Below are 27,003 nucleotides of genomic sequence, written 5' to 3'. Positions count from 1 at the left end.
CTACCTCCAGCAACGGTACTCTTGCCAGGGCATGAACGGATTAAGTGGCCCGATTTACCACATCCAAAACATTTCATTCTGTCAGTAGTTACAAACACTACGTATTCACAATCATCCACACGGAAATTTAGTGCCAAGTCCAGTTCAGCGTCATCTTTGATAATCATGAATGCGAATCTCCTAAATGAAACAATATGTTTCAATAAAGGAGACTCACACCCGATCGTGATCTTTTTAATTGGCGAAACCAACTTTCCATAACGAGAAAGCGCTTGTGACAAAATATCATCACTGAGGAAAGGAGGAATATTCGATATCGTGACTTTCTTTGATGGTAACATCAGAGGCAAAACAGGTGTAAGTGTTTCATCAATGATTATTCCTCGCGCAACCACCTCATTTGCCCTTTCCACTGTATTCAAAAAAATCACGGTCGCGTTATTCATTCTGGATGCAGAGAGAATGTTTTGATGGCCAACAACTTCTCCTACACCCAGACAGCAAGCCTCCACACTCGCCACGGAAACTATTTTAACTCCGTGACGCCGTGTGAGGATATCTAGCCCATTCCCGCTTTGAGCTGCCATGCTTTCTAAGAAAGCAGGCAGCACAAACAAAACACACGCAAGATAAATACTAAATCAAATAAACAAACTTTCAATAAAAAACAAAAAAAGAAAAGAAAAAAGAAAGGAAACACAAAAAAGCAAATACACGCGCTTACACTCACTAAGCTCTCACACACGCTCCACAAACGCCACGCATGCGCATAGAGAGAGAGAGAGAGAGAGCGTTTGTGAGTGAGTGACCAAGTGATTTAGCGTGAGTGCGTTTGTATGTGTTCAAGTGAATGTGTGTGTGTGTGACGGCACGTGACTGGTCAGAAAGCAACGTGTAACATTAGTCTGACATGTTTCTTGTCCACGACACCTCTGGATTCTATGAGTCAAAATTGCGTCATCCATCTGACACAGTGACCATTGCAACAGACAAAAAAAATCATGTAATCTGATCTGACACAGTGACTAGTAAGTTATCAACAGACAAAAAAATGGTGTAATCTGAACCAGACATTAGACATCGTCGACGTCTGATGCCAAATTGTCAAACATCGCCCAACCCTAGCTTCTTCTGTTTATTATCATATATGCATTAGTCAATAATAGTTTTTTTTAAAAGCTAACGTTAGCCAATGGAAAGCATTTTACTTACTTTTCTGGGTGCATCCGTGACAGGTGTCTGTTAAAGTTTGAAGTTGTCCCAGACTTTTCCTCAATTGTGCGATTACACACACAACATTTAGTGCTGCTCTTTCCAGCATTAGATGCAAAATTCGTGTAGGCGAATTTCACGATCCGGGGCACATCTTTCTGGATTTTCCAAATTTGAACATTTAGCCCGCGAATCATGCACGAGTGTAAAGTGAGTGACGTCAGTGAGTGTGTTGTCAAGAGAGCGAGCGGTAGCAGTGTCTGTGAGGGAAAAAAAATAGATCCCGGCCGGTCTTGGGCACGAAACCTTATATAATATTATATATAAACTTATATAATTTTTTATAACATATTTAGTCAAAAACAACGTGATGAATGCTCAAGTCCGATTTTATATATCCTCGAGTCCGAGTCCAAGTACGAGTCATCAGTCCGCGAGTCCAAGTCGAGTCACGAGTCCAGAGAATGGAGTTTCGAGTTGGACTCGAGTCCAAAGAATATTGACTCGAGTCGGACTCGAGTCCGAGTCCAGGACTCAAGTCCGAGTCAAGGACTCGAGTACTCCATCACTGGTTGGTTCCAAAAATGTCGTACAGGGGACGTACTTTAATTATTAACAATCTTGTGGCTTCCTCTTTGTGGCATCGTTTAGCATGTGTGGATCCTCCTTTGTATTTACTTTCTGATATTCAGAAAGTTTTAGTAGATTTCTTTTGGGAGAAGTTACATTGGGTATCCCAAAGTGTGTTATTTTTATCTAAGGATGAAGGAGGACAGGGCCTTATAAATGTGCAAAGCAGAGTTGCAGCTTTTCGTATGCGTTTTATTCACAGACTTTTATATGGATTACCTAATTCAAATTGGAAAGTTGTTGCTTGTGAGATCTTGAAGAGCTTGAGAGGCTTAGGTCTTGATAAGTCTCTTTTTTTAATGGACCCCCTGAAAACTGATACATCGGATGCACCAATTTTTTATCAGAACATTTTTAAAGTCTGGAATCTGTTTGATGTTACTACTGGACAAAATTCAAGATCACTTTTTTGGTTACTTCAAGAACCACTGATCCATGGAACCCGCTTTTTTTCTCATTTTCCTGCAAATACTGGACTTTTAATTAAAGCAGGTTGTACGACTTTGAGACATCTGGTAAATATTGCAGGACCGGATTTTGAGAATATTGCGGGGACAGCAACAAAGTTGGGGTTTAAGTCTTTGAGGTTGGTTCGTCAACTTTTAATGAAATGGAAGTCAGCTCTTAAAGAAGAAGAGTTGAGAAGCATTGTAGACTTTTGTCAAGGTCTAACAAAACCAAATGAAGAAGACCTTTTCCATTTGTTAATTTTGTCACCTAAAATGGTTGAGTGTGAAGGTCTTTTTTTGGAAAAGAAAGATATATGTTTTTGTGCTGACTCTTTAAATGTAAAAGATGTGTATAAAAATTGTGTGAAAGTTTTTAATAGAAAAGTTTTACATAATAGGAGTGATACACCATGACGTACTGTCCTTGGTTTAAGTAGGAATGATAGACCACAATGGAGAGCACTATATTTCGCCACCGTTATACCAAAGAGAGCGGGTGACATACAGTGGAGAATCTTACATGGGGTTATAGCTGTTAATGCTTTTGTTACTGTTTTGAACCCTGAGACTAGACCTGATTGTCCTTTTTGCTCTCAGAGAGAAACAGTGTTTCATGCTTTTATGTATTGTGAAAGATTGAAACCATTATTTATTGTTCTAGAGTCTTTTTTTAAGTCTTTCAATGAAGTGTTTTCTATGCAAATGTTTATTTGTGGTTTTAAATATGTAAGGAGAAAGGCTTCTGAGTGTCAATTGTTTAATTTTGTTTTGGGACAATCAAAAATGGCAATTTACGTGAGCAGGAAGAATAAGATTGAAAATATTTCTGGACAAGATCATGTACTAATGGTTTTTTTAAATGTAATTAAGTCTAGGGTAATTACAGATTTTTATTTTTTCAAGGTAATGAATGATTTGTCATCATTTGAAATGAAATGGTGTTGTAGGGAAGTATTGTGTTCTGTTTGTGAAGGGACATTAAGTTTTGATATGTTTTTGCAGTAAAGGAGAATTTTACAATATTGTTTATAAATGACAGTATAAAGAGTTTTTTGTATGTGTAAATGTGTATGTTCATTTGTAGAATGGTGTAAAGAAATTACTTCACTGTAATAAAAAGGTATTTTTAAATTCTAATTCTCTCTCTCTCTCTCTCTCTAATGTAGGTTAAGTGATTGTTATATGACAGAAGAAGGTTGTTCTGCTCTGACTTCAGCTCTGAAATCAAACCCATCACACCTGAGAGAGCTGAACCTGAGCAGGAATAATCTAGGAGACTCTGGAGTGAAAAACCTCAGTGATGTACTGATGAACCCACAATTCAAGCTGGAGAAACTACAGTTAGTATCATACTGTACAGCAGTTACAGTGTGATTGAAGTTTATTTATTTTATTTATTTGCAATTGGTCACATTTTTTAATGTTTTTTTTCTAGTTAGTAATTGTTTAATTTCCAGCATTTGATACGATGTATTGATTGTGTTCATGCAGAAATCTGCCTTTTCAACAGAGAATAAAGAACAGAGACGTCAAATAAAGAGTTAAAATGAAAAAGGAGAAACAGTATCTTCAGCACACAGAACTAGTGTAACTGGGTTTCAGAACAGACTATTGGAAACTAAATGCTGCTGAAGCTCTTCAATAAGATGATCATCATAGATGTGAACTATTGTTATTTCTGTCTTCAGTCTGATTAGATGCAGTATTACAGAGAAACAGTGTGTCATCCTGACTTCAGCTCTGAAATCAAACCCGTCACACCTGAGAGAGCTGAACCTGAGCGAGAATAAACTAGGAGACTCTGGAGTGAAAAACCTCAGTGATCTACTGATGAACCCACAATTCAAGCTGGAGAAACTACAGTTAGTATCATTATACTGTATTTACTGTATTTAATTTATTTTAAGTCAACAGGACACAAGTCACATCATTTGTAGCGCTGCATCTCCATCTGAAGAAAGATTCATGAATGTATTAGTTAACAGGTTTGTATGTGTATCAGTAGAAAGAGCATTAAACCTTGAAGCATTTTAAACTTTGTGGCTATAAAATGTTTCAAATGCTGAAATCTGACAAATCTTTGCTGTGAAACGAGACAGAAGTGAAAACAGACTAAAAACAGTGTAACAAATGGTCAGGAAGGGCTGGTTGTAATGAAGCTCATGATGGAGAACACAATAACACTGTCAGGGTTTTAGTGGCAGTAATGATGAACACGATGAAGGAGATCCTCAGGAAGACTTTTAATATCACTCAAAACACAAAACAGGAGAATATATAACCACTTTAACACATATGAACAGAATTAATGCAGGACAGGGACCAAACACAAACTGAAGGCTGAAATACTGATCTGAACAAAGGAAGAAACAAACTAGACACACCTGAACCGAACACTATAATCAAATAAGGTACTGTGGAGACAAACAGGTGGAGAACGAGGATGACTGAACTATTAACAACCTAGAAGATATACAAAGAAACTCAGACATGAATGGAACAGAAAGAGAATCAAAAAACAAACTCAAAACGTGACAAACATTGTCTTTAATCACAAATCTAACGGTCGTCGAAGATACACAGAGCGGACGTGGGCAGCCATGCCATTTAACTCACACATGAACTGAACATGGATTTGAGTCATTTTCTCTTTCTGAGTTCACATTATATTTGTGTAAAATTCTTCACATTAGTATTTTGTGATCTGGTGAAATAAAGATGATGATCTTCTTCCTCTGTTTCATTTGCTTATGAAGATGATGTCACTTTACAGAATAAAGAGTTTTCTTCTCTCTCTCTCTCTCTCTCTCTCTTGTTTCGTGCGCATGTGCGGGGTGAGTGTTGCGAGAACGTGTGAGTGAGAGCGCTGCTGTGGTGAGAGTGAACTTTTTTCTCTTTATTCCTACTTTTCCCATAACTGTTTTTTTTCATAAGTGTTTTAGTATTGATTGTTTTAACGTTTTGGTATAATTTTGTAGAGGAATAATTATTGTTTGAGGCATATAGTGAGAGGACGCCATAGGCCGGCGTTTGCCGGGTGATTATGGTGGCGCCGGCGGCGCCTGGTCAAAGTTTTGACCACCTTTCACGCCGACATGGCATTAAAGTTGTGCCGGCTTTTAATTGTTCGGTTGAAGATTGTGCTTTGGCTGTTGGGAAGGCTGTTGGTTATGATAGTATTGTGTCTGCCTCCCGAATGAATAGCGCTGTAGTTATTTTTTTGGATGCAGAGAAAGTGAATAGTGTTGTGCAAAGTGGAGTTGTGATCCAAGATACACTGGTTTCTGTTGTACCGCTAAATCAACCAGTGAAAAGAATAATCCTCTCCAATGTCCCACCTTTTATTAAGGATGAGTTGCTAGTAGCAGAGTTGTCTCGGCATGGCAAGATCATGTCGCAAATGAAAAAAATAACACTCGGTTGTTGTCTCCATTGCTCAAACATGTTGTTTGTTTTAGACGGCAAGTGTATATGGTTTTAAACAAGGCCGAGGATGAATTGAATGTGGCGTTCAAATTTCGAATTGACGGATTTGATTATGTAATTTTTGTATCTTCTGACACAATGAAGTGTTTTGAGTGTGGCAAAGAAGGTCACACCAAACGAGCGTGCCCTGTGAGGGTTGAGGATATGGAGGCTGGTGTGATAACAAATGAAAATGCCGGTAGTAGCAATGTGGAGCAGACTAGTATTGTTAATGTTACGATGAATACGCAAAAGCAGCGCGGAGATGGTGAAAACAGTAAGAGTGTTGATGTTAGAGAGGTTGAGGGTGAGGATATGGAGGTTGTTTCAGGAGTTATAGAAAATGAGGATGAAAGTGAAACTGATGTGACTACTGATACTGTTATAGCTGTAGCTGAATGTATTTTGGCTGAGGAGAATAAAAGTATTGAGTTTGAAAAAGATGAGGCTTTATTTAAAGCTCCTTCTAGTAAGAGGAAACGTGTTAGGAAATCCCCAAGAAAAATAAGTGATGAAATGGTGATGAATAAACAAGCTTGCAAGAGTGATGAGACTGAACATAGTACAATGGATGATTCTGATAGTGAAGCTGTAAATGATAACAATGAGAAGGGCCAACAAAGCTATTCTTTTGCAAAAGTGAGAAGTTTTCTACAAAAGACAAAGAATATGAAGAATGTCCAAGTTGTAGATTATTTTCAAGACCGGAAAGCATTCATTGATTCAGTTGTGATGTTGATGAGGGGAGAAGGTGAAGAACAATTCACTGTACAGGAGATATATAGACTGAAGAAATTTGTTTCTAAAGTGAAGTTGGAATTAAAGAATGAAGATGGATTTGAAACTACATAGGATTCTTTTTTTCAAGTTACTGTGTGTTTTTATATGTTGTTTAAAACTATTTAATCAAATGAGTGCAATAAAAGTGGGAACCCTTAATTTGAATGGTGCCAGAGATATTCAAAAAAGAGCACTATTATTTGAGTTAATTACTCAGAGAAATATTGATGTAACATTTATACAGGGGAAACACAGTAATTGCTTGAATGAAATTGACTGGAGGAAAGAATGGAAAGGGGAAGTGTACCTCTCTCCATTAAAGGCGGAGTGGCCATTCTTTTTGCGCAAAGTTTTTTGCCAATTTCATGTGAAATAAAGCAAATTATACCTGGTAGGTTATTATTTTTATGAGCAAAATTTGAAAAATTTAATTTTGTTTTTCTAAATATATATGCTCCTACCAACAGTACTGAAAGAATTGCCTTCTTTAAAAATGTCAGTGGTTTTTTTACAAAGTTGTAATTCAGATGATTATCTTTTTGTGGGGGGGGGGATTTTAACTGCACGGAAAATGATGCTCTTGATAGGAATCATTTGGAACCTCATGCTGCTTCAAGTTGTGTAATACGTGAATTGACTGAAACCCACAGTCTGTGTGATGTGTGGAGAGAATTGAACAGCAACAATAGGCAGTATACATGGGCACACTCCAGAGATAATGTTATTTCAATGCCCAGACTTGATAGGTTTTATTGTTTTAGATATCATTTTAATATTGTTAAAAAGTGTTCAATTATGCCAGTTGGGTTTTCGGATCACTGTTTGGTTTTATGTGAAGTGTTTATAGCAAATGTTAAAATAAAGAGTGCTTATTGGCATTTTAATGCATCTTTGTTGGGTGACATGAATTTTAGGAATGTGTTTTGTAATTTTTGGGGAATTTTTTAAAATAGGAAAAATTGTTTTAGTGATTTAAGACAATGGTGGGATTGTGGGAAAGTGGAAATTAAAGCATTATGTCAACAGTACGCTTTCAATGTCTCTAGAGATATTATGCACTCAATGAGGAAACTTGAATCTGAGATTATTGATTTGCAAAAGTTGGTTGAAGTTACTGGGGAACAACAATGTCTTGATGCTCTTAAATCCAAAAAGTCATTTCTTACAGACCTGCTGGGTATAAAGACACAAGGGGCTCTGGTTAGATCACGTTATCAGATGCTCACACAAATGGATGCCCCATCAAGGTTTTTTTTTTTTTTTGGCTTAGAACGGAAAAATGGGCAGAGTCGATTTATTCACTCTATTCGAACAGAGAATGGGCAGGAATTGAAAGAGCCCACAAGTATTAGGAAAAGGGCTGTACAATTCTATGCTAAGTTATATAGTAGTGAATATAAACAGAATGATGAGTTATCTGCCAAATTTTATAATGGCTTGACAAAAATTACTCAGGAGTCTGTAGTAAAACTTGAGAAGCCTCTTACGGAGCAGGAGCTTCTTAATGCTTTGAAAGATATGAAGACTGGTAAAGCACCCGGTATTGATGGCCTCTCCGTTGAGTTTTATAAGGCTTTTTGGGGTGTGATGGGCAAAGACCTTTTGGATGTTTTAAATGAAAGTTTGACTGTGGGTTCCCTCCCTCTAAGTTGTAGGAGGGCAGTGGTCACCTTACTGCCAAAGAAAGGTGACTTGCAGGAAATTAAGAATTGGCGACCTGTGAGTTTACTTTGTACAGATTTAAAAATTTTCTCTAAGGCCTTGGCTAATAGATTAAAAGATGTGCTGGGACAAGTGGTTCATTCTGACCAGACCTATTGTATACCCGGAAGGTCGATTATGGATAATATTAATCTTATCAGAGATATTTTGGATGTCTCTGATTATCTTGATCTTGATATAGGGTTTATTTCAATTGATCAAGAAAAAGCTTTTGATCGAATAGAGCATCAATATCTTTGGAATACACTTGATTCTTTTGGCTTTGGGTCTAATTTTAGTGGAATGATTAAAGTATTGTACACAGACATTGAGAGCTTACTGAAGATCAATGGTGGTTTGAGTGCCCCTTTTAAAATTGGTAGAGGTATAAGGCAGGGATGTGCTCTCTCTGGAATGCAATAGAACCAATGTTAAATAAGTTGCGTTCTTGTATTCAAGGTTTTAATTTAAGGAATTACAGTGTTCAACATCAAATGTCTGCCTATGCGGATGATGTCATGATTTTAATTAATGGAAAAGATGATGTTATTAATTTGGCATCAACTGTTAATGAATTTGGTGCAATTTCTGCTGCAAGAGTGAATTGGGAGAAAAGTGATGCACTGATTAAAGGTAAATGGAAGAATGGTTTACCGATTTTACCTGGTGGGTTGAAATGGAAAAGGGGAGGTCTTAAGTATTTGGGTGTGCATCTTGGAGATGAATCTGTGCAGCAGAAAAACTGGGATGGGATTATAGAAAAAATGGAAGGCAGACTAAAGAAATGGAAATGGATTCACTCCCAGTAATCTTTTAGAGGGAGAGTACTAATTCTGAATAACTTAATAGCCTCAACTATGTGGCATAAGCTCTCTTGTGTGGAACCTCCCACAGGACTATTATTACGTTTACAAACAATTTTAGTGGACTTCTTCTGGGACAGGCTGCACTGGGTCCCTCAAAGTATGCTTTTTTTGCCAGTGGAGGAGGGAGGACAAGGTTTGGTGTCTCTGTCAAGCAGATATGCAACGTTTCGGTTACAGTTCATTCAGAAGTTTTTAACAGGCTCTGTGGATGTGATGTGGAGAGAAGTTGCGAAAAGCATTCTTCACAGAGTGCATGGACTTGGACTAGATTCTGCTTTGTTTCTAACGGATACCAAAAAGCTACATTTGAGTGGACTATCTTCATTCTATCATGGATTGTTTAAAGTGTGGGGATCTTTTATCATTAAAAGACGAGAAAATACTACTTCTCTGTTCTGGTTGTTAGAAGAGCCTCTAGTTAAGGGGCTCGTTTGGACATTACAGATCAAGTGCCGAATCTGTCTCAGAGATTGTGTGACACTCAGACTGTAAAGCTTGGTCACATGATTAAAGTGGCCGGATCTGAGTTGAAAAACATTGTGGCTGTGGCATCTTTATTGAGACAAAAGTCCTTGCGACAAACCTCAACAATCATGGAGTTATGGAGAAAGAAACTGAAAGCAGAGGAATTGTCATTTCTTAAAAGTTTTGAGGAAGGACATTTGCTTCCTGATTTGAGAGACCCTTTTCCTGAGCACTGGATTACGCCAGATTTAAAGGATTAGTTCACTTTTAAATAAACTTTTGCTGATAATTTACTCACCCCCATGTCATCCAAAATGTCCATGTCCTTCTTTCTTCAGTCGAAAAGAAATTAAGGTTTTTGATGAAAACATTCCAGGATTTTTCTCCTTATAATGGGCTTCAATGGGCACCAGACGGTTCAAGGTCCAAATGACAGTTTCAGTGCAGCTTCAAAGGGCTTTAAACGATACCAGATGATGAATAAAGGTCTTATCTAGTGAAACGATCGGTCATTTAAAAAGAAATAAAAAAAGTTTACGTTTTATAAGCACAAATGCTCGCCTTGCAATGTTCTGAAATGCGCGTTCGTGACGTCACGTAATACGCAATTACGTTAAAAAGGTCACGCTTGACATAGGCGGAAGTACAGAGTCGGTGTTTACAACTTGAACATGCAAATACTAACCCTGCATCTCAATCAGCTCCCTAGTTCCCTAGGTCGTGAATCAGTATCATGAAAGTGAATGTGGCTGATTCCCTGATCAGTGCCGTGACTACTGAACTAGGGAGCTGATTGAGACACATGGTAAGTCAAACGCCGTTTACAAAAAAAGGTAAAACAACTAATGGTTCTTCCATCCTGTGTTGTCAGTGCCATCAGACTGTCATACCCTTCTCCATCAGAACAAAAACACCTCTAAAGGGGTCGCACACCGGACGCGCACATTATATATGCGCGAGCTCAATTTTGACTCGACTCCTGATAGAAGAGCTGCACAATGGGAGTGTTTTACATCAACAGGGAAACGTTACATATGCTTTAATATTTCGCACCGAGGTTAGTGTACATGGAAAATGGCACAACAGAGCAAAATGAAAGAAAAGGCTACATTTATTATACATTTTTAGACTTTATTCAAGCTGTTAAACTAAAAGTGTAAAACTAATGTATCTTGCAGCACAGGGTGAAGTCAGTATGTACATTAACGACGATTTGAGAGAAATATAATATACATTTAATGTAAAACAACGTACATGGCGCTCTGTGGCGCGGCAGGATTTTGAGTCGTAGCTGGGCACCGCGGACAGGCGCTGAATGTCGCCGCCGGTGTGTACACTCATAGAAAACAATGCGTTCGAATTTTAAAGACGTGGCGCGGTGCTGAGCTTCGCGTCCGGTGTGCGACGCTGTTGCTTAGTAACGGTAGAAATCCATTTTGTCCGGTAATGCAGCGAGATGGAAACAGGGACTCACCGACTGATTCTAATGGCGGGATTGAAATGGTCCAGTCGTAGCAGCATTGAGATTCTTCCTCTGTTGGCAATGGTTGGCATTTGCCACATGTGCACCACCACGTCTGCCCGATGCTGGAGAGGTGTGTGTCGCCGCAGCAGTCTCTTCCATCTGCCTAATTTCTTCCTCTGTGTATTCTGGTTCAAAAAGGTAGGGCAGGTTGAAAAACTCATCTTCTCCTCGTCCGGCATTGTTGTTTTACCTTTTTTTGTAAACGGCGTTTGACTTAGTATTTGCACGTTCAAGTTGTAAACACTGACTTTGTACTTCCGCCTATGTCAAGCGTGACCTTTTCAACGTAATTGCGTATTACGTGACGTCACAAATGCGCATCCGAGAATTTTTATTTTTTTTATTTTTTTTTTAAATGACCGATCGTTTCGCTAGATAAGACCCTTATTCATCGTCTGGTATCATTTAAAGCCCTTTGAAGCTGCATTGAAACTGTCATTTGGACCTATACCGTCTGGTGCCCATTGAAGCCCATTATAAGGAGAAAAATCCTGGAATGTTTTCATCAAAAACCTTAATTTCTTTTCGACTGAAGAAAGAAGTGAGTAAATTATCAGCAAAAGTTTATTTAAAAGTGAACTAATCCTTTAAAGGAGATGTCTGGTATTTTGTTAAACTTGGATGGGCTTCAGGACTTATTATTAAAAGAAGTAAATGGAAAAGTGATTTACAAATGTTTTGTTAAGATATTGTACAAGTCCACACTGTGTGATAAATGTGATAATGTCTGGAGGGAGAAATTTGACATTGAAAATGAAGTTAAACCATTTTGGAGGGTTTTATACAAACCACCATTGATGAAAAAAATCAGGAGACCTACAATGGAGGATCCTGATGGGGGCTGTTGCTGTTAATGCTTTTGTTTCAATTATTAACTGCAATGTTAATGAAGGTTGTGTTTTTTGTGGGTTAAGAGAAACAATTTTTCATTGTTTTCTTGAATGTATTAGGCTTAAGCCTCTTTTTGTATTGTTAAAACAATTGTTTTTAGGCTTTAAGGAAAGTTTTACCCCTAAGGCTTTCATTTATGGGGCAGGATATACCCGCAATCAAAGATTTAAATGGCAGTTGATTAATTTTATGGTCGGCCAGGCAAAAATGACCATATATATTTCAAGGAAAAACAGGATTAAAAGTATACATGGCCAAGATTGTGTATTGTTGTTTAAGGCATTTATTAGGTCTAGGATCTCAGTTGAGTTTAAATATTATAAAGAGATGCAGGATTTGGATACTTTTGTATTGCAGTGGTGTTTTAATGAGGTTTTTTGTACTGTGTTTGAGGGGGGGTTAATTTTTAGTCTTTTGTTGTGCTGATTGTTTTTGTGATAATGGTTTGATGTTTCTTTGTTATTGATGTAATAAAAGTATGGGTTAAAATCTCTCTCTAATGTAGGTTAAGCTGCTGTGATATGACAGAAGAAGGTTGTTCTGCTCTGACTTCAGCTCTGAAATCAAACCCGTCACACCTGAGAGAGCTGAACCTGAGCTGGAATAATCTAGGAAACTCTGGAGTGAAAAACCTCAGTGATGTACTGATGAACCCACAATTCAAGCTGGAGAAACTACAGTTAGTATCATTACACTGTACAGCAGTTACAGTGAGATTGAAGTTTATTTATTTTATTTATTCGTGATTGGTCACATTTTTTAATGGGTTTTTTTTCTAGTTAGTAATTATTTAATTTCCAGCATTTGATACGATGTACTGATTGTGTTCATGCAGAAATCTGCCTTTTCAACAGAGAATAAAGAATAGAGACGTCAAATAAATAGTTAAAATGAAAGAGAAGAAACAGTATCTTCAGCACACAGAACTAGAGTAACTGGGTTTCAGAACAGACTATTGGAAACTAAATGCTGCTGAAGCTCTTCAATAAGATGATCATCATAGATGTGAACTATTGTTATTTCTGTCTTCAGTCTGATTAGATGCAGTATTACAGAGAAACAGTGTGTCATCCTGACTTCATCTCTGAAATCAAACCCGTCACACCTGAGAGAGCTGAACCTGAGCGAGAATAAACTAGGAAACTCTGGAGTGAAAAACCTCAGTGATCTACTGATGAACCCACAATTCAAGCTGGAGAAACTACAGTTAGTATCATTATACTGTACAGCAGTTACAGTGAGATTGAAGTTTATTTATTTTATTTATTCGTGATTGGTCACATTTTTTAATGGGTTTTTTTTCTAGTTAGTAATTATTTAATTTCCAGCATTTGATACGATGTACTGATTGTGTTCATGCAGAAATCTGCCTTTTCAACAGAAAATAAAGAATAGAGACGTCAAATAAATAGTTCAAATGAAAGAGGAGAAACAGTATCTTCAGCACACAGAACTAGAGTAACTGGGTTTCAGAACAGACTATTGGAAACTAAATGCTGCTAAAGCTCTTCAATAAGATGATCATCATTGATGTGAACTATTGTTATTTCTCTGTCTTCAGTCTGAATAGATGCAGTATTACAGAGAAACAGTGTGTCATCCTGACTTCAGCTCTGAAATCAAACCCGTCACACCTGAGAGAGCTGGACCTGAGCGGGAATATAATAGGAGACTCTGGAGTGAAAAACCTCAGTGATCTACTGATGAACCCACAATTCAAGCTGGAGAAACTACAGTTAGTATCATTATACTGTATTTACTGTTTAGTTCAACAGGACACAAGTCACATCATTTGTAGCGCTGCATCTCCATCTGAAGAAAGATTCATTAATTTATTAGTTTACAGGTTTGTATGTGTATCAGTACAAAGAGCATTAAACCTTGAAGAGTTTTACACTTTGTGGCTATAAAAAAATCTACAAATACACAGAGCGGACGTGGGCAGCCATGCCATTTAACTCACACATGAACTGAACATGGATTTGAGTCATTTTCTCTTTCTGAGTTCACATTATATTTGTGTAAAATTCTTCACATTAGTATTTTGTGATCTGGTGAATAAAGATGATGGTCTTCTTCCTCTGTTTCATTTGCTTATGAAGATGATGTGACTTTACAGAATAAAGAGTTTTCTTCTCTTATTTTCTACTCTCTCTCTCTCTCTCTCTCTCTCTCTCTCTCGGTAAATGCTGGGAGTGTTGGGGGTGCGTGTGAGGGTGCTCACGAGTAGAGGACGAGTGATTTGGGTTTTTCCGTCTAAACATTTATTTATTTATTTTTTCTCTCTTTTTTTTTTTTTTTTTTTGTTTGATTGTTTTTGTTTTTTAATTATTTGAATGTTTTTTCTTTCTAACATTTAATTTCTTTTGTGAGTGTTTGGGAATTTTTAAGGCGGCATCGGGATGGCGTCTATCCCCGTGGGGGTAGCGTCACCTGTGTCACTCCGCCATGGAATCAGGTGTGTACCAGTACAGGGCGTCACTGTTGAAGATGTATTGCTAGCAATCGGGGAAAAAGTTGGATATGAAAACATTACTTCGGCATCTAGGATGAATAAAGCAGTGGTGGTCTTTGTCGAGAAGGAAGACATAGTCAATCAGTTGATAAGCGACGGAATTGTGGTAAGTGGCAATTTTCTTATTATTTCACCGCTTGTTACTCCGACGACGAGAGTTACGATATCGAATGTGCCTCCGTTTATTCGGAATGATGAAATTGAGAAAGCTTTGATAAGATATGGAAAAATGGCTAGTGAGATTAAGATGATCCCATTGGGGTGTAAAACCGCTGCTCTGAAACATGTTATGTCTTTTCGAAGACAGGTGTTTATGTTCTTAAACGAGCCAGAGTTAGATATTTCGTTCAGAGTTTTGCATGAAGGTAAAGCGTATGTTATCTATGCGAACACTGGCAGCATGAGGTGTTTTGAGTGTGGGGACATCGGGCATAAAAGGCATGCATGTCCACATAAGGCCCAAGTTAATGAAGTGGAAGTTAGGTCTAGTACATCTGCTGCTGGTGAGAGTAGTAAGTTAGTTTCTGAGGCTGTGCAGCCTGTGCAGCCTGTGCAGCCTGTGCAAGCTGCATTACAGAGGAACATCGATGGTGATGGATTGATTGAAAGTCAGATTGAAAGTGTTAATGAAATGGTTGATTCTGGTAGAAAACATGATGTTTCTGAACTGGACGATAATAGTGTAATGAATGAAGATGTAGCTAAGGTTAATGTTGAAAGAGACTTTCATGAAGATTCTGAAATATCTAACGTTAATTCTGGTAAAACGTGTACTGATGCTGATTTGGGGATGAGAGATGATGATGCATTCTCCGATATATCTGACATTGGATCACAATGTGGAAGTGTGGACGATGTATATACATTGCAAGATATAAATGATTTTCTGGATGTGACTTTCGGTAGGACTATTGAAGTTAAAGACTTTTTTCCTGACATGGATAAGTTCATTTATACAGTGAAATTGTTGCAGAGAAATGTTAGTTATGAGGCTTTAAGTAAACAAAAAAGATTCAGGTTGAAGAAGATGGTAACAAAGTTAAGGAAGGATAAAGTAAATGCCTCACAAAACAAATTAAATGTTTAAGTCACATGGGGTGAATAGCTTTTTTTGCCTTCTTTTTCTGTCCTCTTTATATTTTCTTTTTTCTATGGAGCTGTTGAGGGTGGGCTCTTTAAATATAAATGGGGGTAGAGATGGGAATAAATTGGCGATGATATCAGAGTTATTCAGTATAAAAAAAATAAATGTAGCTTTCTTACAAGAAACGCATACTAGTTTAGATAATGAATCTGATTGGAGTAGATGGTGGGAGGGAAAAAGTGTTTTAAGTCATGGGACAAATACAAGTGCTGGCATAGCCATTCTGTTTTCTAAAGAAATGAATGTCAATATTTTGGTTGTAGAAGAAATTGTAAAAGGAAGAATATTGCTGGTAAAGATGGAATATGAGGGATCTGTGTTCATATTGATAAATGTATATGCACCCAATAATGGACCAGAGCGTGTAAAGTACTTTTTAAAGTTAAGGAATGCTATTCAGAAAATTGATGATAATGTTTGTACTATTATCGGAGGTGACTGGAATTGCACTATTGACTTTATTGTTGATAGAAATGGAGAAGAACCCCATCATGAATCAAGTGTTGTATTGTCAAAAATTTTAAAAGAATTTGAATTAATAGATATTTGGAGAAGAAGAAATATAGGAATTAAACAGTATACCTGGCTTAAAGCATCTAATAATAGGGTTAGTGGAGCTAGATTAGATAGATTTTATTAAGGTAAAGAATGGAATAATAAAATTACGGATGTTTCTATCTGTCACAAATCCTGTCAGTTCCCCGGACTACATTTCCCATCATCCAATCACATGCACTCACTCCACCAATCACCTGTTGCCACATACAGCCATGCACACTCCACACTAATCACCACACCCAGCTGATGCGCATTACCTGGACTATTAAGGACTCATACACACACCACCTCACGGCGAAGTCTTGATTCCTAGTGACAATTCTGAGCGTACCTTGTATCCTGTCTGCCTGTGTTTGATCTTGCCTGTTCCTGTGTATTGACCCGTTGCTGCCTGTCCTGACCCTTGCTTGTTATACTGTTCTGTGAATGATATCCGCCTGCCTCGATCTACTGCCTGTGCCCTGACTACGATTCTGCCTAACCCTCTGCTGTACCTGTTTGCTCCTGATTTACCCTGCCTGTACGACCACGCTTACTTTAATAAAATGCTGCATTTGGATCTTACCATGAGTCCCGAATCGTTACACTATCTTACCTGCTGGGTTTTCAGACCATCATTTGATATTATTTGTTTTGAATATGAAGAAAATTTCAAAACCAAATTATTTTTGGCATTTTAATATTAAATTATTACAAGATGCTTTATTTTGTGAAAACTTTAAAATTTTTTGGAATGATTGGAAGTTAAAAAAGGTTTCTTTTGAAGATTTGCATATGTGGTGGGAGGTTGGTAAAGCAAATATAAGGATCTTTTGTCAAAATTATAGTTCACATTCTACTTCTATGTTGAAAGCAGCGATACAAAAACTTCAAAGGGATATACAAGCTTTGGAGAATATTCTTGTGAACAATAATAATAATGATGGAAAAGTACAAAATGAACATTTGAATAAAAAGAAAGAACTCGGTTCATTATTACAAGAACAAGTGAAAGGAGCATTAATAAGGGCAAGAATGTGCTCTATTAAAGATATGGATGCTCCTTCCTCATATTTTTTTAATCTTGAAAAGAAAAGTGTCCACCAAAAGCAAATGTAACATCTTCGTCGGCCTGATGGGGCCATAACTTCTGACCCAGTAGAAATAAGGAAACTGGCAGCTAATTTTTATACGGACTTGTATGATGCTGAGACTTGTGATCCTGAATGTGTTTCTGATTTGCTGAGTGATCTACCAAAACTGACAAATAAACAGAAAAAACCTTTGGATGGACTAATTACATTTCAGGAGATTATTGAAGCAATGAGACAGTTATCAAATGGCCGTTCTCCAGGAATTGATGGACTGCCAGCTGAGTTTTATCAAACGTTCTGGAATATACTAGGAAATGACTTATATGAAGTATTATTAGAGAGTATAGAGAATAAGTTACTTCCTATAAGCTGTCGAAGAGCAGTCCTTTCTTTGCTCCCTAAAAAGGGGGATTTATGCCTTCTAAAGAACTGGAGACCTGTCTCTTTACTGTGTATGGACTATAAAATATTATCAAAATGTTTAGCAAATAGGCTGAAACATGTTTTGGAATTATTAATTCACAGAGATCAAACGTATTGTATCCCTAATAGGTCAATTATGGATAATCTTTTTTTGTTAAGAGATGTAATTGATTTTAATCAATTCAATAATGTTGACCTGGGTGTGCTTTCATTAGACCAAGAGAAGGCTTTCGATAGAGTCAATCATAAATATCTTTTTGAAGTTTTGAAAAATTTTGGCTTTGGGAAGAATTTTATATCATATATCCAACTGTTATATTCTGAAGTCTTTGTGATTGTGAAAGCTGGTGGAGGATTGAGTGCGCCAATACCTGTATTAAAAGGGATTAGGCAAGGCTGTCCACTTTCTGGACAATTATAAAGCCTTGCTATTGAGCCACTGTTGTGTAGGCTAAGAAGGGATCTCAGTGGATTTTATTTTCCTGATGTAAACATTATGCATGGAATCTCTATATCAGCTTATGCTGATGATGTTACTGTTTTTATTTCAAATCAAAATGATATTAATATTTTAAATGAAACTATTGGAAAGTATGAGAAGGCATCATCAGCAAGGGTAAACTGGGGAAAAAGCGAGGGACTTATTATTGGTCAGTGGAAAAGTGGGCAAGGACCTCCAAAATTACCTGGTGGATTGCTGTGGGAAAGAGATGGGCTTAAAATGCTAGGGTTTTTTGGGGGGGAATAAACAATTTCAGAATAAAAATTGGGAGGGAATGCTGGAAAAGGTGTCTGCCCGGCTGCTTAAATGGAAATCGATATTACCTTTAATGTCGTACAGAGGAAGAGTTCTGGTTGTAAATAACCTGGCTGCCTCAACTTTATGGCATAGACTCATTGTAATGGAACCACCTGAAGAACTGATTTGTAAAATACAGAGAACATTTGTGGAGTTTTTTTGGAGTGGAGAACACTGGATTCGTGCAGCAGCACTCTACCTTCCTGTTTATGAGGGAGGTCAAGGTCTGGTGGATGTGCGGAGTAAGATCTGTGCTTTTAGAATACAAGCAGCGCAGAGATTCCTGTATCATGAGGACTTAGCTTGGACTCGGACTGCGAAAATGATTTTACAAAAAGCAGGTGGTCTTAAATTAGATAGACATCTGTTTTTACTTGAACTGGAAAAAATGAACCTGTCTGAGGTTACATCCTTTTATCGGTCAATGTTGCACTCTTGGAAAACTGTTTTTAAAGTGGAAAGAGATATTAATGAATCTGGAAGTTGGATACGAAGAGGAACCGTTGTTTTTCAATCCTATGATTCAGACAAGACTTTTGTCATCTGTAAGCGTGCGTGCATGTTTACAAAGACATGGCATTGTGAAGTTGGGGCAACTTTTGAATAATGACCAATGGGAATCAGTGGAAACCTTGAAAGAAGTAACAGGTTTAAAGTCCTCGCGCTTGACGGAAAAGCTGGTAGAAGAAATTCTTAATGCACTACCAAGTGGTTATAGGAAAAACATTGGACAAGGTTTTCCACCAGATATAAGAAATGAGCAGGATTTTCCAAAAATAAGAGTTACTGCTGTCGTTGCCGAAAGACAAGAGAATGAATCGGCAGGATCGATTTTATCTTTTGAAACTCCACAGCTTGACTTGTTTGAAAATACATCAAAGAAAGCTGTATATAACATTACAGTTAAAGTTTTACATCAAGTTTCGCTCAGAGGACAAAAGATCTCAAGGTGGCCAGGTTTGTTGAAGCCAGAATTTCTCGTGAGAGATAGATGGAGAACTTTCCATAAATCTCCAGTAGAGAAAAGAACAGCGGATCTACAATGGAGAATTATTCATGGAGCAATTGCAACGAATAAGCATGTGGCGCACCTGAACCCAGCAGTTGGGGTGGGATGTAGGTTTTGTGGAGAAGAAGAGAATTTGGAACATTTGTTTTTAAAATGTAAAAGTTTGGAAGGTCTTTTTGATGTTCTTAATAGATTGTTTCAAGCTTTTGGTGAAGAATTCTCAGAACAAGTTTTTATAGGGGGTGTGAAATATAATTTTTCAAAAAGAAGGAAGATGTGTCTTTTAAATTATTTAATAGGAACTGCAAAATTGGCCATATGGAAAACCAGGAAAAATCAAGGGTTACAGCTTCATAGTATTAATGCTGAAGTGATGTTCATGAAATTAGTAGCTGGTAGACTGAAAATATAATTTGCGTATTATAGTTTGGTAAATAATGTGATGGGTTTTAATGATCTGTGGTCTGTCAATGATGTTCTGTATATTATTTATGATGGACATTTGAGGTTGAATTTTTATATTTATTATGTGAGTTGTTGAAGATTGCTATGAAGTGTTTTTTTAAATAAAGTTTTGTAAAACCTCTCTCTCTCTCTCTCTCTCTCTCTCTTTCTCTAATGTAGGTTAAGTGACTGTTATATAACAGAAGAAGGTTGTTCTGCTCTGACTTCAGCTCTGAAATCAAACCCGTCACACCTGAGAGAGCTGAACCTGAGCAGGAATAATCTAGGAGACTCTGGAGTGGAAAACCTCAGTTATCTACTGATGAACCCACAATTCAAGCTGGAGAAACTACAGTTAGTATCATGATACTGTACAGCAGTTACAGTGAGATTGAAGTTTATTTATTTTATTTATTTGCGATTGGTCACATTTTTTAATGTATTTTTATCTATGTAGCGCCTCTCTAGTGTGCTTGACTATAATGAGAGGTGGCTATCCTGAGTTCTTTAAATCAAATCAAATAAGTGAGTGTTTCACTAATAAACTTATTAGTGTTTAACTTGTATGGGTAAGTGTAATTTAAAACATATTAAATTAAATACTTTTCCCCTTTAAATCACTATTTAAGCACTAATATTTACTTTTTAACAGGAAATGAATTGTCTTGGAATTACTTTTATCCTATAAACACTTTTACATTAAAACCATATGTTACTCTTTTTCTTAGTAACCAGAGTCAGTAACCACAATAGTTTTATATAAAAAGTATACCAGATTTACTTAGAAAAGGAAGGTCAGAAATTAAATATGTCTGTCAAACTCACTTTTCAGATCACAAATGCATTCAAATTCACATTTAACACAAAAGGGCCCAAGAAAATAAAATAGCCGGCAAAACCCTAGCTTAATGTGAAATACCCTTCAATTTCAAATGTTCAAATGATGCAGGCCTGAATGTAGCTCGGGTACGTTGTAGCCTTAAACCAAATGGCTGCTTCACCACACAGGCCAAACCAAAAATGGTTTGAAGAGAAGATTCCCATGGTTGACGATCTCCAGCAAATGTCATGATTGATCACAGGAAGCAATAGCAAGTTAACACGTTTATTGAAGTTATTGAAAAGTAGAGAGTCACTGAATGAGAATCCAAGGGTGGCGCAGGGACTGAGATGGTCAGCTCGGATTAGGTGCGTCGAAGTGATGAAGCGTGCTGGTGAAGAGTGAAATCCAGATCCAGACATAGAACGAACTCACGAAGACACCGAACTGGAACAGGAAGCACAAGACTGGAACACCAACAGGAACGGGATGGGACACACAGCACAGAGACACCAAACAACGATCTGATAAAGGGGATGAGAATGAAGTGAGCTTATGAAGGGTGAGTAAATGAGCTGCAGCTGGTGTTGTGATGCGTGGCAGCTGGAGCCACTGATGATCCACGCCTACAAACACACACACCCACACACACACACAATCCTACCACAACAAAGACACGCGACAAGAAGGAAACAATGCATTCATAAACCGTGACAGCAAAGTCCACCACTCGATAACGCTATCCGGCTCCATCAGGGTCTTTGATCATCGTTGGTCTTGCATTTCCACACAGGCTTAACTAATCGAGGTCGCTGGCTACTAGCTTGTTAGCAAAGTCCATGCTAAACACTAACCACTAAATCAGCGGCTAACTCAAACTTATGTCTGTCTAACTGTTATGGGTTTACCACTCACACAGACAGAATTATCACCATTAAAGTCTTGTATAAAAGTCCGGGTTGAACACTTTTCTTATCCGGTGCATTACATTAACAGCAACCGTATTTTTTTTCTTTCCGCGAACCACCCGCGTTCGTCTCTCACTTCCTTGTACTTTGACCCCAACTGTGATTGGCTCATACACAAAACTTTCAGAAATAAAATAAATTCACAAAACATTTGTGTAACTCTTTCTTCCTATTCTTACAGGCATCTTTAAAGCATTTTCACATATATTATTAACCAACAAATATGTAACATTTTAAATACTGTATACAGTAAACCATGAACATTACTCAAAAGGCATTTCTCTCATTGAGCAAAATCATAACTTCTTTGCTGGTCAATGAATCTTAACTTTTTTAACCTAATTCTATTTATTAAACTATGAAATTATTTATTCAAACTTGTATATCGTATACTAAAGAATATATTTCAACCGGGTTACACCCTCCCCCTTTTAAATGTCTGTGTGTCCTCATCAGACACTAATAAACAAACAAAGGAGTCCTAACTACTAATGTATAACTAATAACTAATGTATATAGTGTTTTCCTATTTTAATGACTATCCCTCTGTGTACTATGGTCAAAGGCTCATCTCTTGATCTACCATGCTCATCATAGGTAAGTCTAGTAGTTGGCTTGACAGTTCTCTTAGGTCTAGGCTCAGAGCTGGGCTGCCTTCTATCCTCCTGGACCTCAGACACTTCCTCTTCAGACTCTGATCCAGCTTCACTAGTCTCTTCCGGAGCTACTTCTGGATCACACTCCTCATCCACAGGATCCAGTTCAGAGTTTTGATCAACCTCTTCTGGGTCTGAATCATTTTCATGAACATGTTCAGCTTTAGGGTCATTTTCATGTTCTGTTTCAGGATCATCTTCTAATTCAATTACTGGCCTGGCAGTATTTAGCACCCTTGGGACAGGCTCTCTCCGAGTGACACAGTGAGGGACATAATACTCCATGTCGGAGGACGAATCAGAAAACAACTGTAACTCTTGAGTCTCTAATCTTGAGTCCCTTTGACTTCTCTTACGAGTGTCTGCTCTGGTCTTGGGTTTCTCAGGCGGATCAGCATCCTGGTCAATGCGTGGCATTCTCACCAGCTGTCCAATCGGAAGAAGGTGGTCCCTGTGTATAGGCTTTGTCCCTAGCCTTCCATCCTGCCGTTTGATCTTGAACACAGGTAGGTTTGGCATCTTTCCAACGACAACATACGGATCAGGACTCCACCTGCTTTCCAGTTTGTGCTTGCCTCTCAGGCCTAGATTACGGAGCAGTACTCTGTCGCCGATCTCTATGGACTGAAAGGTAACCGTTTGTCTGCAGCATCAGAGGCTAACTTGTAGGCTTGCTTCAAGTCTTCCTTCAGCTTTGTGACATATCGGGTGTAAGACGCCTCTTCTATGCCATCAGGGGACGTTCCAAAGTACAAGTCAACAGGAAGTCTCGCCTCTCTGCCAAACATCAGATGATAAGGAGAGTACCCCGTGGCATCACACTTGGTGCTGTTGTACGCGTGGACCAAGTGAGGCACATGTTGACTCCATGTACGCTTCTTCTCCCGGCCTAAGGTACTTAGCATAGAGAGCAGAGTTCGGTTGAACCTTTCTGGCTGCGGGTCTCCTTGAGGATGATACGCCGTGGTCCGCGACTTGCGTATCCCCATCAAGGTCTCGTATCTCTTGAAATGATCTGTGACCACTAGCACGTTACTTATGCCTTTGGAGTCAGGCTCCATGGACAGAAAGTCCATGCATACTAAATCCATAGGCCCATGGCTTACAATCTGGTGCAACGGAGCAGCTCTCTGTATAGGAGTCTTGTGAGTGACACACTCACCACAGTTCTTGATGTACTCTTCCACTTGAATCGACATCCTAGGCCAAAAGAATCTACTTCTGAGCAGGTCAACAGTTCTTTCCTGTCCAAGATGCCCCAGGTCATCATGCATGGCCTTCATAACCATCTCCCGGAACTCTCTCGGCAGGAGGAGTTGACTGATCACCTCTCCGGATGGTCTCTTGCTATACCGGTACAGTAACCCATCTTTCATTGCCAGCTTCCCAGCTTCCCTTTTCAATCTGGACAACTCAGGACTCATAGTCCCCTCCTCTTGCCAGTGCCCATGCTTGATGGCTTGGATGGCCGGTCCAATGACTTCATCCTCTTCCTGAGCCTTAGTTTGGACATGAGTTCCAGAGACTTTAACTCCATGTGTGTGAGACATGCATACAGGTCAGGAACACAGTGTGGAGATGCTCCAAGCTGAGCAGCACAGACTGGCATACTGCGCGCAGACTCTGAGATGCAGATTCCCTGGCAGATGGTTTTCACTCCGGACTGAGGTATAGTCACCCAGCCATTGTCGTCCTCCTCTGGCATGTTCCTTGACAACAGGTCGGCATCAATGTTCTGTTGGCATGGGCGATACTGCACATCAAACTCATATGTCGATAGGGCAGCTAGTCAACGATGCCCCACCGCATTGAGCTTGGCTGTGGACAGCTTGTACGTAAGCGGGTTGTTGTCAGTACATACGGTGAATCTCGGCCCATACAAATAGTTGTGGAATTTGTCGACTACTGCCCACTTGAGTGACAAGAATTCCAGCTGATGTATGGGGTAGTTTCTCTCTGCAGAGCTGATTTTTCTGCTTGCAAAGGCAACTGGTCTCAGGCCTTCAGGATGTTCTTGGTAAAGAACAGCACCAAGCCCCTTCAAGCTGGCATCCACATGCAGGATGTATGGATTTTGTGGATTGGCAAACGCCAGTACAGGCGCATGTGTCAGACAGTGAATTATGTGGTGAAACGCATCTGTACAGGATTGGTCCCATCTTTCCCCGAACGGCTCCGATTCTTTCAAGTATACTTTGTTCACATCTTGGGCATACTTCTTTCTCTTCTGAGTTGGAGCATATCCCTTTGTGAGTTCAGTCAGTGGTCTAACAATTTCAGAATAATTCTGAATGAATCGGCGATAATAACCGGAAAATCCTAGGAAAGATTGTAACGTCTTCAGGTTTGTTGGCATGGGCCATGTAGCGACGGCCTCAATCTTGCTAGGATCTGGAGCAACTCCATCTGCTGACACGATGTGCCCCAGGTACTTGACCCTTGGCAGACAGATCTGGCACTTGTCCACTGAGAGTTTCAGACCAACTTCCCTGAGACGATCTAAGACCTTGAGCAGTCTCTCTTCGTGTTCCTCAAGAGTTTTTCCAAACACTATCACGTCGTCCAGGTACACCAGCACTTGTAAGAGGTTCATGTCACCGACAGCCTTTTCCATTAACCTTTGAAATGTTGCTGGTGCCCCAGTAATGCCTTGAGGCATTTGCTCAAACTGAAAAAATCCTAACGGGCAAATGAATGCCGTCTTCTCTTTGCCCTCTTCGGACATAGCTATCTGGTAGTAGCCTGAGCACAAATCCAGAACCGAGAACCACTGACTCCCTGTTAGTGCATTCAGTGCATCTTCAATGCATGGTGTTGTGTACTGGTCAGGTATGGTGCAGCTATTCAACAGTCGGTAATCTATACACATCCTAATAGCCCCAGTCTTCTTTCTGACTACAACTATTGGGGATGCATAGGAGCTTCGCGACTCTGTTATGATCCCTGCCTGCAGCAGTTCTTGTAAATGCTTTCTTACATCTTCAATATCTGCAGGGGCTAGCCGGCGTGATCGTTGACGGAAAGGCCGGGAATCAGAAAGACGGATTCTGTGCTCTACTCCTCTTGCTAATCCTACGTCCCAATCGTGCATTGAGAATACATGAGACTTCTGAGCCAGTTTCTTACGTAATCTGTTCTTCCATTGTTCTGAGATAGGAGAGTCCCCAAAGTTGATCATGCTCTCATCAAAGTCAGAGGAAGCAGTCTCCTGAGGGGGAATGGTCGCAACTGAATCAATGTGGTACACACATCCAATCACTGTTCCCACAGGTATGGAAGTTTCTCTTGAAGAGTCATTTTTTAACAGTATTTTCAAACTGTTGACATTCAATGCCCCACTGGGCACAACCATGGGATGAAAAATCACATCAGCAGGTAAAGCAGCTGCTGGTGAGGAGTCTATCATCAGGATTTCTTGAGCAACAGGTTTTTTCAGCTCGACTTTGCACACAACCTGAGTGTCACCATCTGGGGGTAAGACCAAGGGGCCTGGACCCATCCATCGGACACAGCCAGCCTCCTCCTCTGGGACTGGGAGCACAACACCCTTTAAAGCAGGTTGATCTTCCTCAACATGAACACGAAGACATCAATGCCATTATCTTTGCATTGATTCACCAAATGTCTAACATGGCTCGCATTGGTGCCCACAATGACAGACGTCTTATCTTCAGTCCTAGGGTTAGGACATATGAGAGCTAGGAACTAGTCAGACTGTAACTGTCCTAACACCTCAGCTGGATACTCCACATCAACTAGTTGATGTGGTAAGCTAGTAAGGGTAGCTAGCTCCAGACTCACTTAAACCCCACAGGGAAAGACCAGATATTGGCTGAATGGGGATATCAGACAAGTGCTTCAGGTATCAGGGTTCAAAAATGATCGTCACCTGAGAGCCGCTATCTAACAGAGCAGTGCAAGGTTGTCCATTAACCTTTAGTGGCACCAGGCTAGGCGGCCCAACTAACCCATCAGGAATAGGCACACCCTCAGGCATGTCAGCTGTACTCTTCTCAACAGAACAGTTAACTACATTAGCGGTGGCATCACTTGACGGCTGGTTGTTCTTGGACAGCTTCAGAGCTTGGATAAGTCTCTTGATAACTTTAGCCTGGTTTTCTGGGCTTTGGCACTTCCTTGCGAAATGCCCATTCTCACCACATCGATAACAGAAGTGTTCCTCTGATACTTTGAATGATCGTTGTGGGGAGCTGGCTACTGGTTTTGAGGTATTTACAGCTGAAACGGCAGCTTGAGGTTCAGCTACTTTATCTGTTACTTTCTGTTGCAAGCGCTTTATTTGTTTTTTCAATGCTGTTATCTCACTGTCTGAACTACACTCATTGTACACTACGTTTGGGGGACTTTTCTCACTGCTAACCGAAATGTCATGGGCTGGCTTAGACACAATAGCAGCAACCAAGGCCTTAAGTTCTTTGATCTCAGACTTCAAGTTCTGAATTTCCGTCTGTTTCACATCAGCATTCTGCCGTACATTTCCACTTTGCATGACAGGAGTAATCTTCTTTCGTGAGGCCTCATATTCCTCTTCTGTGCGTATCTCCTTTAACAGCTGGAGAAAGGTTGGAGGCTTTGCTCTCCTCTCTCTC

The 27,003-nt window shown here is 39.2% G+C and overlaps 1 protein-coding gene across 1 annotated transcript in view; it reads left to right on the top strand.

Annotated features, from left to right (window-relative positions):
- LOC125265197 (NACHT, LRR and PYD domains-containing protein 12-like) overlaps positions 1-27,003 on the top strand; it is a 260,299-nt gene that overhangs the window by 173,785 nt on the left and 59,511 nt on the right. The window contains exon 20 of the mRNA XM_048185283.1: positions 13,546-13,555. Within this exon, the coding sequence (XP_048041240.1) occupies positions 13,546-13,555 (10 nt within the window). The remainder of the gene's footprint in view (positions 1-13,545; positions 13,556-27,003) is intronic.

This window comes from Megalobrama amblycephala, linkage group LG3, assembly GCF_018812025.1.
Source record: "Megalobrama amblycephala isolate DHTTF-2021 linkage group LG3, ASM1881202v1, whole genome shotgun sequence".
In the NCBI taxonomy this organism is placed as follows: Eukaryota; Metazoa; Chordata; class Actinopteri; order Cypriniformes; family Xenocyprididae; genus Megalobrama; species Megalobrama amblycephala.
Note: the sequence above shows the minus strand (reverse complement) of the source record. Positions and strands in the feature narration are given on the sequence as shown.